The sequence below is a fragment of the Triticum dicoccoides genome, chromosome 5B, assembly GCF_002162155.2.
Source record: "Triticum dicoccoides isolate Atlit2015 ecotype Zavitan chromosome 5B, WEW_v2.0, whole genome shotgun sequence".
In the NCBI taxonomy this organism is placed as follows: Eukaryota; Viridiplantae; Streptophyta; class Magnoliopsida; order Poales; family Poaceae; genus Triticum; species Triticum dicoccoides.
This window is the reverse complement of record NC_041389.1, coordinates 178,568,973-178,580,289: the sequence shown is the minus strand read 5'-3', so window position 1 is coordinate 178,580,289 and position 11,317 is coordinate 178,568,973. Positions and strand designations below refer to the sequence as shown.

At 44.4% G+C, this 11,317-nt stretch overlaps 1 protein-coding gene across 1 annotated transcript; it reads left to right on the top strand.

Moving 5' to 3' along the window:
• The first annotated feature begins 1,500 nt into the window (after positions 1–1,500).
• On the top strand, positions 1,501–11,070 carry LOC119308008 (nuclear pore complex protein NUP1-like). The gene is made up of 9 exons (XM_037584123.1): positions 1,501–1,856; positions 2,199–2,242; positions 2,938–3,053; positions 4,798–4,960; positions 5,259–5,531; positions 6,463–6,546; positions 8,214–8,756; positions 8,851–9,200; positions 9,526–11,070. Exons 1-9 carry the CDS (start codon positions 1,568–1,570, stop codon positions 10,748–10,750), a joined length of 3,087 nt encoding a protein of 1,028 aa, XP_037440020.1. The 5' UTR covers positions 1,501–1,567; the 3' UTR covers positions 10,751–11,070.
• The last annotated feature ends 247 nt before the right edge of the window (positions 11,071–11,317 follow it).

Genomic DNA, 11,317 nt, shown 5'->3' with positions numbered 1-11,317 from the left:
CGGTTTTATCCGAAACTTTTCGGAACACTTCCTGTGTCCGAATATATCCGTCCAATATATCAATCTTTATGTCTCAACCATTTCGAGACTCCTCGTCATGTGCGTGATCTCATCAGGGACTCCAAACAAACTTTGGTCATCAAAACACATAACTCATAATACATATCATCATCGAACGTTAAGCGTGCGAACCCTACGGGTTCGAGAACATGTAGACATGACCGGGACTCATCTCCGATCAATAACCAATAGCGGAACCTGGATGCTCATATTGGCTCCCACATATTCTACGAAGATCTTTATCGGTCAAACCACATAACAGCATACGTTGTTTCCTTTGTCATCGGTATGTTACTTGCCCGAGATTCGATCGTGGTATCATCATACCTAGTTCAATCTCGTTACCGACAAGTCTCTTTACTCGTTCCGTAATACTTCATCCCGCAACTAACTCATTAGTCACATTGCTTGCAAGGCTTATAGTGATGAGTATTACCGAGAGGGCCCAGAGATACCTTTCCGAAACACGGAGTGACAAATCCTAATCTCGATCTATGCCAACCCAACAAACACCTTCGGAGACACCTGTAGAGCATCTTTATAATCACCCATTTACGTTGTGACGTTTGATAGCACACAAGGTGTTCCTCCGGTATTCGGGAGTTGCATAATCTCAGTCTGAGGAACATGTATAAGTCATGAAGAAAGCAGTAGCAATAAAACTGTAACGATCATAATGTTAAGCTAACGGATGGGTCATGTCCATCACATCATTCTCCTAATGATGTGATCCCGTTCATCAAATAACAACACATGTCTATGGTTATGAAACATAACCATCTTTGATTAACGAGCTAGTCAAGTAGAGGCATACTAGGGACACTAAGTTTTGTCTATGTATTCACACATGTACTAAGTTTCCGGTTAATACAATTCTAGCATGAATAATAAACATTTATCATGAAATGAGAAAATAAATAATAACTTTATTATTGCCTATAGGGCATATTTCCTTCACCCCCTATATTCAAAAATAATTTAGTAATTAAAAAAAGTCAAAAAATCCTAAAAATATTTTTGAATCAAATATGACTAAGGTATTGTATTTGTATAAAAAGTTTGACCAAGGAATAATTCCCGTTGACTTCAAGAATAAAACAAATTTATGACGACAATATAACATGAATAGTATTAGTATCTAGTGTTTTTGGGAAATCTTTGACCCGGGATACAATAAAAGTCATTCCCTGTTTAATCTTTTTATATGAGTGCAATACTTGATCATGTTTGATTCCATAAAAAGTTTCGGGATTTTTTTTTGAATTACTAAATTATTTTTGAATATAGAGGGGCGTAGCACCCGAGAGCTCGCACTCTGGTCTAGGGCTATGCAACGGTATTTTCGATCAAAGTCATCATAATAATCATTATTATTGCTCGGTTGATACTTCACGCTTTTCTTGGCAGCCTTAAACCCTCTGAGGCCTTGTAATCACTATTTTACCCTTTCCTCTCTTCGAATTCTCCTCTCTTCTCCAAAACCCTAGCCCCACATCGGCGCCGTAACATGGCGTCTCGGGGAGGTTACGACGGCGGCTCCGCCACGGGAGGCAAGATCCGTAGGCGCCCTCCCTCCCGCGTCGCAGCTGCCTCACCCTATGCGCGCCCGGCTGCTCCTACTCATCCTGCGTCACGCGGCGGTGAAGGGAGCGGCTGGCTCGCCCGTCTCATCTCCGGTGGCGCATCGCGCCTCCTCTCCTCTGTGTTTCGCAAGCCGCCTCCTCAGCTCGCCGCGCCTACGCTTTCGGAACCAGAGTTGGTCGACGCTCCTTGCTCGCCGCTGCCGCCGCCTTTAGGTTGGTGCCTTGTTGATTTGTTTGCGTGCATTCTCCGATAGCTGTGTTGGCGGTTTGACTTGTCTGATCTGCGACTAGAGCGAAGTGTTTTCTATCATCCTGTAAAGATCAAATCATCTAAGTTTTTCCAGCTTATCATCATAGCTTGCCAATGCACATGGCGGCCGATAGGTGAAGTCGATGGTGTGAACCATGGTTACTGTTTTTATCAGATTAGCGATTTATTTACCAGCAATCAGTAAATAAGATGCTAGTTCAATCTATCCTGTGAAATGGGAGATAATTCTCATTTTATTGTTAGTGGTTTCCACCAAACTCACACAAGCTGGTTTTGGAATGTAGAGAACGACATTCTAGAAGAAGAAAACGGAGGAGGGACTGCTAACGTAAGCTGATTCTGTAACTCCATGTTGTACACGTCGTTGTTCTAATATTCTTTATTTTGTTGGGTACTAGTGAACTGTTTAACCATTTATCCTGACTAGACGCTGAATTTAAGCTCTTTTAAATGGCTTGTATACTAAATTTACCATTTATCCTGCCTAGACACCGAGTTTAAGCTCTTTAAACCGCCTATCTTTCAGCAGTATCTCACAAGTGTTCTCAAAAGACAAAAAGCAGTGATACCACACCTTAGGTGGTACTATGCTACCATGGCAAGGTAGTACCTGCAAAAAGTTCTGATTTTTTTAGAATATTGATGACAAAATATATGTCTACAGTCCCACAAAACTTCAAATCCATATTTGATCTACCTGCAGAAAAACCAAAAAAAAACATATATATTTTCAATTTTTTTCAGAATTTTTCGAAACTTCTTAGAGGTGCTACCGTTTGTTGGTAGCACGGCAGCACAACTAAGGTGTGGTATCTATCACCAGATATTCTCCCATTTATTAATTATTACTTCTTCGACCAGTTAATAGCGTGCCCAACCTTAGGACACATTTCTCTATTTTCTTATTGTTCTAAGGTTACACTTTTACACTGTTCCTGTGCTAATTATTTTACTTGTCTGGCCTATTGGACTTCATAATTTCCTGTAATACTGAGTTTCCAAGCATTATTGCTGTCCATGCAGAATCTGTCTACTGATAATCCTGAAAATTCTCCCATTGATGGAGATGACATTCTAAGTTCTTGTTTCAATGGTAGTATGGATCTAGAAGAATTGTTGAAGCAGAAAACCTTTACAAGGCAAGTATTGGATAGTTTAATATAGCATTTGAGCAGTGTTAGTGTGGTACTCACCTCAGGGGGTGTTTGGTTACAGGGACTTATTGGTGTAGGGACTTAAATAAGTCCCTTTAAGTCCCATCTAAACCAAACAGGAGGGACTTATAGGGACTTAAAGTGGGCATTTGGGACTTATGAAATAAGACTCTCAAGGAGGGACTTATAGGGACTTATAGTTGTAATATGGTCTTTTAGTCCATGTTAAGTCCCAGGAACCAAACAGGTAGGGACTTATTAGGGACTTGGGACTTATAAGTTGGGACTAAAAAAAGTCCTAGGACTTATGAACCAAACAGGGCCTCAGTTCGTTCTGAACTTTTCAAATGTTCAATGTTCTGCTAGCTAAGGATATGATATTTAGGAAATTCACATCACCTTGTCCTGATGAAATACACTAATAGTACATGAGGAAGAATGTTTCTGTTAAGGTTTCTTGACCAATTCCGAGTGCGCAAGCGGCGGAGGGAAGGCAGGGGCGGTCGCTTTGGAGTCGCGCGCTGCCATGACTGTGGCGGCGACGGCGTCGGTGGCGTTTTGACGGCCTCGGCAGTGGGGACGGGGAGGCGCGGCTGTCAAGCCGGGCTTCGGCAACGCCGCCAATGCGCTCGCCGACTTGGACCCGGCGGTCGCAACCACTACTCGCTCCTCCTTCCTCCCCTTCCCCCTTGTCCTGTCCTCGTCCTTCTCTGACCATCGTGTGAATGGCCCTGCTGTGCAGGTCACCCCGCCGCTAGTAGTGTCACAGGGGTCTTTAGGCTGCTCCGCTGCTGCACAAGCCGGCCACCAATTTAGTTAGTTGCGATGATCCCTTTTTTTAGGATCGGCTGCGACCCTTTTGTTAATCTGGGCAACGTAGACTCTCTGTTGTTTCTCTTTTTGGTTCCTTCCTCGATGGAACCAGCCTGGCCTTCTTCCTCCTGAGAGATGTTTTTCGATTGGTGATGCATATATGCGTCCTATTCTTTCCACCCTCAGTCCACGACGTCCGCCCGCATTCCAGCTGCACCCACAACTCCGTTCCTCTTCTCCGACTGTGGCAAGGGCGATTGTTGCCGCACGCCCCCATGCTCCCCCCGGCCGCCCATGTTGTAGCCGCACCAACGGCTCTGCTCCACTTCCCCGACCGTGGCAAGGGTGATAACCGCCGCCCAACACTGCCGGACGCCATCACCGGAGCAACCACACAGGCCGCCCCCTTACGATATCTCCTTCTCCTTCCCTCCGCCCTCTCTCCTACGCCCCACCGCCCCCTGCTCATCTTCTTCCTACTCCCCCCCCTCTCTCTCTCACCTCTGCACCTCTCTTTCTCTTAATCCCTCTCCCTTGCTCACCGCCGATCTATAGGAGCTTGCCGCCGCCACCAGATCCCGGCCCCACCGCTCGCTCCCACCGCTTGCCGGAGATCACGCCGCCGCCGTCGCCCGGTTCCACCTGCCCCGTGCAGCGCAGAGTGAGAGGGATGGGATCAATGTAGGGGTGTCTTTGCAAAATCAAAGCGTTTTCTCAGACTGCGGGTTAAATTCTCTAAAACGGAGGGGCTTTTATGCAAAACTGCCAATGACGTACGACCAGAAGCAATCGCTGGTTTATTAGTAGGTAGAGAGGTAGAGATTTGGCTTAAGTTCTGTGTTCCACATTGTTTTGCTTATCTCTGAAATGTAGCCCTAAAAGATCTCTCCGGAATAACTGTCTGTATGTTCTGTAGGAGTGAGTTTGAATATTTGACTGGGTTGTTGCGATCCAGAACTGTTGGATCCAATACAATGCAGTCAGAAGTTAATAATATAAAGCAAACATTGTCTCCCGAGAAGGAAAAGGGATCTAGAGACTTACCTGTTGATTTCTCCATTAAATCATACAGTATCGCTGTGAGTATGCAATTCATGCTTTCTTTTAAATGTTCAAAGTGTTTTTGACTCACTGATGAAAAATTAGAATTTCTTGCAATTAACCGTATACTATATAATATAATTTTGCTTAAAAGTTTGGAACTACTACTGTTTGCTATTTGGAAGTTAAGTAAACATATCATTATTTGGACTTTACCAGATACTTCTATCATATTATTGACTCAATAGGTTTTTATATCTTGACGCATTTGTTACTTGTACTGTCGATATGCTCCTTCTGATCACATGATTAATTTAACCTTATGCATTCCTGCAGGATCAAGTTGCTTCACCTGCAGAACTTGCAAAAGCATATATGGGTTCACGATGTTCGGAGGGGGCACCGTTACGCCTTAGATTGCATGAACCCTCCTCCCTTTCTGTCAAATCAATAGAATCTGGCACAATACAAATAGCTAAATCTCCAAAGGACCCACTTCGCGGAATTTCAAGATTGTCTGCTTCCACACCCTTTGATCGCCTTGGAAGCAACTATAGGACTCCAAATAAATCAGCAATACACAAAATGTCATCATCTCCTTATTTTAAGGTTTCATTTCCTCATTTTATTTATTCAGTATATTATTAATTTATGCTTATGGTATGATTACTTGGAATATCGGAAGTGCAAGTTAATTATGTATTGTACCTTTGATCAATCCCTCGAGCAGTATTGAAACCACATGCATTACTCTTTCTGCTGTGTCATAGAATGATGTCCTGTCTGGTTCCAATGCACGTAATATCTATTTCTATCCTTGTTTCGAGCAAGGAAAAAAAAGGCGCCCCTAGGCGCTCGCTTAGGCGTGCTTTGCTTTGGCACTTGGCAGTACAAAAAAATCAGCCGTCAAGGTCCCCCGGTGAGGAATAAGCCTTCTTCGGCGAGATATGAATCTCCCCGGCCAGATTTGACCTTCCCAGCAAGTATGTATATGTATCCTCCCTGGCGAGGATTCAGCCACTCTGACGACAAATTGACCTATTCTGGCAAGGAATCGAGCTTCACTGTGGCTGGTTGGCATCACTGCAGTGAGGAGGTGGCGTGAGGGAGGCTCCCTAATTTGCTGTGTATATATGCGCTTGTAGTAGAATGCAGCTGTATCCAGAATAAAGACTAGAAAGTGTTCAGCTTAGGGTCCATGTGTACTGCAGCCAACAAGAGATTCATGAATAGAAAAACTGAGTGCGTTGTTGTCTCTATCTTGTGTTGTAGTCAAGTGCTAGGGGAGATAAGATGGCAGAAATACTTACTTTGCAGAACAGCTGAAAGAATTGAATACCACACTACAGCCTATACATTCTTCACACTATAACCATTTCGTGCAGCGTCAGTACAGAATGCCCAGGCACGCCTGGGCGACACCTAAGTGAGTTAAGCGTTAGGCAGTGGCAAAACGCCTAACATATTTTCCTTGCTCAAGCATAATATCCATCTCTAGTAGGTCTAGTCTTTCTAACTTGTGTTCAATCAATCTGTTCAGGGTCCTGTTTCTTCTAGGGACATATGTGGTACTGTATCTTCATCATATCAGACTGCAGACAGCGTTCATACATTTGGCAGGCAGGTACTCATTGGTGAAGCACAACTTGTTTTGTAGTATATTTACTTTGTGTTGGTTGTTAGTTTCTGTGCTATTACATTGAGTTGATAGTGTACTACATTCTAAATTTTTCATAGGGATTAGCCATGAGATGAAATCTTAGAATCTGGATTCAGCAATTTAAGCGTACATGCTTATTTTTATCACCGGTTAACTCCTCCCCTTAAAGCTGCAGGATGATACATCCATAAACCATGCTTTCAGATTTTCTTGACTGCACCCTACCTATCTTCCTGTGTAAAATAAGCTCATTCAGGTTTTAAAATGCTATCTTTGCTGTCAGTAGTTGACACCAGGTATTTCGACACAAGCATGATTCTACATAAATAATGTTAATCCGTGCTTCATTGTCCAATAACATGTTCAATTCCAACACTAATTTTGTATTGGTTTTGCGTTCCTGAACCAGTGATTACGAGTCGAACGACTAGTCTAGACTAGTCGCTCGACTAGTCTACGAGTCGCAGAGTGGATGTCGACTCATTTTCTCGTGTAGACTACAAATACGAGTCGAGCCGTGGATGGACTAGTCGACGACTAGTCTGGACTAGTCGACATATATGAGTCGAGCGACTCAAAAAAGAGAGCTGCCTCAGCTGGGACGAGGCGCCGCCAGCACCCACTGCCCTGCCGCCGCCGCCGCCACCCACCGCAGGGACGGCGGATGGCGCAGCCAGGTGCGGCGGCCGGCTGGAGCTTGTGCTCAGGCGGCGGCCATGGCCGTGACCCGTAGGGGCACGCGGCCTTGAGACGGGAGAGAAGGAAGAGAGAGAGAGGAGAGGAAAGGAGGAGGCATGGTGGTGGTCGGCGGGCTCGCGGCGGCAGCGGCCGGGACCGGCGGAAGGCGGCAGGAGGCGCGGGTCGCGTGCACGCGTGCTCTCGTGCGTGATGGCGCTGGCGGCGGCGATTGGAGAGGTCGGGAGCTAGGGTTCCAGTGGCTGGGGGCTAAGTAGGCTGGCCATTTGGGCCCAAATGGGCCAGCTGGGGGGTGATGCGTGGTGCTGGGCTAGTATTTAGACAGTGGCTGGTCCTATTCCATACCCACTTGGGCCCAGAACACTGCATAGCTCAATGATTTAGACAGTGGCTGGTTTTATTGCATACTGTACTGTTAGTAACTTAGTATATACTACATACTACCACTAGGTATTAGTAGCTGAGTACTACAGTACCATGTCGACTAGTCTAGCACTAGTCTAGACTAGTCTCGATTAGTCTATGAGTCTCTACCTCGGAACGACTCGTCGACTTGTCGACTCGTAAACCTTGTCCTGAACCATATATAAGCATTGAATACAGTAACATCCATTGCATTTACATTCAGCAACTTGTTTTCGTGAAAAGGTTAAAAATCCATCAGTGTGGGATAGGCGAAAAATATTAAGAGCCCTAGCATCCTGTACAAAATGGTTTTGTTAGAGATTTGCATGAGGTTCATGGGCCAGATATAGCAACTGCGATTCAATTCATGAGCCTATGTTGGCAGTTTTGAACTACGTGGCTACTGTGCTATTTTCCCAATCTTATGCAATTAAGTTATCTAATTTATGTGCCTTTTGATGTTCTACCAATATTACTGGCTTATTTTGTACGCTGCGTTGTGCTGTTAGTAATTATTTATAAATCAGCAGTTCCTGAAGAGGAAGAATATTGCTCTCAACAATGAGACTGTGTGTGTTGGCCCCATACGCAAAATGCACCAAAGATATAACAGAGTATCATCACTCTCGGAAACATGGCCTGGTTATCGTGAGTATCCTGCTAGTGATGCAAGCAAACTGGATGAAGGTTTCGAACACTCCACACAAACTCAAAAGCGTCTGCGTCTGGCTGAAGTTGATGATGGCACTCTACGTATCTGTGGCAACAGTTTTGTTCAAGCACCAGCTCAATCAACTGAGATGGCCGCAAAGATATTGAAACAGCTTGATACATTAGTCCCTTCACCTCCAGAGAAGGAAAGCACACCAGAAACGAAGCAAAAACATGGAAATGCCCTGGATGTTGAGGATTCTATTTCTCGGAGAAAGGAAATACCATCTCAGGGCAGCCTTTTGGAATCTTCTTCGTCATTCATCCCAGCTGCAATAGATGGCAAGACTGTTGATGCTATGTCAAACGGTTCTGCCCTCCTAGAAAGTAAATCATCCTCGGAATTAATAACTTCACCCAAGGTAGGACCATATGACTAAAAATATGATACTATCTTCTATACTCTGCAGCTACCTTTTTGAGATATATATGTAGTGATTAATGTTTTTCTTATAGGATTCTCTGGAGGTGGACCACTGCAGTGGAAGTATTGAAATTGAGAAAAGCTACTCACCAATCCAGGAACATACTGCTAACAACTCGGGAACAACAAATAAGGAGAATCCCCCAACAGCCTCTTTGCGAAGCTATTCTCCTTCCAATCTGGTGTTATCTAGTGAAATAAAACGAACCAAAATGCTGGCTTCATCAAATGGCTTCTCATTCCCTGTCATGGCTGCACCGGGTGCCCACTCACAGGCCCCTCCAACGCCTAATATGGCATCTCCACCTGCACTACATGTTGGAAAGCACAAATCTTCTGCACTACCCAGTGTGCCAGTTACTTCCCCGGAAAGTGCTCCAAGGTCAGATTCTGATCGAGCTAGAAGGCATTTTTTTTACTGTGAAGTGTTATTGTATTTTCCTGCTTAATAAAATTGGAACAACCATCAGTTATCCACTAGATACTGCAATGAAGAAATGCTACTTTTGTTTCCTCCATTTATGTTAGAGCACTATTAGCTTGTTAGTCTTGTGCCATTTTTGGTTCCACTTCTCCAGTTAGAAGGGTATCTGCTCAGTTGATGTTCAAACTGTTGGTCTGTAATTCTGAAGCTTGCCATGTTTATTCACCTCTCCATTTATTCAAAAATTGTTGAAGCCTGGACATTATTTTATTTGTCTTTGCAGGATTTTGAAACGAGTTTCAGAAGAAAGCTCAAATTCAGACAAGCTCAATAAGAAGTTAAATGGAGAAATTCCGCCGGTTTCTTCCAAGGGTGCTGGACATGTTGCATCATTCACTAGTAACCCTGTATTTACTGTTGCCAATTCCAACCCTACAACCTTAAGTAATGGGCTAGAACATACATCAAAATCAACTGCCTCTGCTGTTCTGGCTTCTAATAGACCGAACAACTCATTTTTGTCTACAAATACTGCCTCTTCCCAATCTGCTAGAGCACCAACATCTGGAAGTGCCAATGCACCTTTCAATTTCTCACCAAAGTTTGGTGGTGCAAGTTTGTTAGCTGCCCAGAACAAATCCAAGGCAGGAAGCAGCAGTGCCCCATTTAATTTCTCTCCGCAGTTTGGTAGTGTGAATTTGGTTGCTTCTCTGGATAAGTCCAAAGTAACCTCACCTGAATCAACGTTGTTGTCTGGAAACCAGTTCGCCCAACCAGGAAATAACAATTCATTGTGCACACAGAGTTCAGCAAGTAAGTCGGATATGATGTCTCCGGAAGAATCAAACATGGGAAGTTTACCATTTGGTTCAGCACCTCTGAGCCCTAGCCCTTTCAGTTCGAGCTCTGTAGTTTCTTCCACAGCTGCCTCTGGCACGACCTCTGTGACTACAACTACTCCACTGCCTCTGCCATCTATGGCTTCTTCTGCTTTGGGGTCTAGTAAAGCATTCTTGGTGTCACCAATATTTGGCAGCAGTCCAATCACGACTGCTCCATCCTCGTTTGGCATGCCGAATAATGGTTCAGCTATGCCCATTAGCCCCTCTAGCGCTGTATTTTCATTCATTTCGGTTGCACCTACAATACCAGATCCACCACCCTCAACACCACTATTTGGTAGCACGATCCCAACTATTGGCTTCAGTACAGGAACTGATCAGATGACTGTGGGGAATAACCAGACTCTTTCTGCTACGACCCCACCATTTGGCTTTCAGAGCAATTCACTGTCAACTCCAGCTTTCAGCGGCTTTCAGAGCAATTCACTGTCAACTCCAGCTTTCAGCACGCCAGCTACTCAATTTGCTTCCACCTCAACCACCTCACCTGGCATTTTCCAGTTTGGCCAGCAGAGTCAAGCTTCGTCAGGTGTCTTTTCAATGGGCACGGTCCGCGACAATGACAAGTCTGGCAGAAGAATTGTCAAGGTAAAGAGAAAGAAATAGGCTACTCTGTTCAAAGTTGATTGAGGCTCAGAACTTGCAGTCAAATTGGCCTGTGGACCAGCCTACATTGCAAATTGTATGGTTGGCTTCCAGGGCTCTGGCGATTGGCGAGTGTAGTGCAGCACATTTGTTCACTTGATATTGACTGATATGGCATGAGATTGCCCGTGTCGTTTTTGGCACAGTACCTATGGTGGACTCTCTCTAGTCTATTTTGTTGAACTGAATTTTGTTGCATGATTTTGTTCCCTGATGTACCATTACAAAAACATTTGTATATTGAAGTAATGTTTCGGGGTATCTGTTCTTGTTACTGCTCAGTCCTATGATCCTTGCACCTTCTTCAGTTGATTCATGCATTGTTCTTGTAGGGAAACACAATTTTGGTATGTGTAATGAGAAGGGTCAGATTTGCGGGTTGCAGTACACTGACAACTTATTGTTGGTTGCATCTCGTCCAGAGTTTTAGCTTCCCAGTTTAATGAGATTGATCTAACGTTCCCGTCCGCCAATTGTATTGTTCGTATTACAGGGTCCAACTGCCGCCTGCAAAGCCGAGGAAAGCCG

Excerpts from the sequence above, each read along its gene's own strand:
- LOC119308008 (XM_037584123.1), top strand. The coding sequence starts at position 1,568 with ATGGCGTCTCGGGGAGGTTACGACGGCGGCTCCGCCACGGGAGGCAAG. Across the intron at positions 4,961-5,258 it reads TTAAATCATACAGTATCGCT|GATCAAGTTGCTTCACCTGC; the intron begins GTGAGTATGCAA and ends GCATTCCTGCAG. Across the intron at positions 8,757-8,850 it reads AATTAATAACTTCACCCAAG|GATTCTCTGGAGGTGGACCA; the intron begins GTAGGACCATAT and ends TTTTTCTTATAG.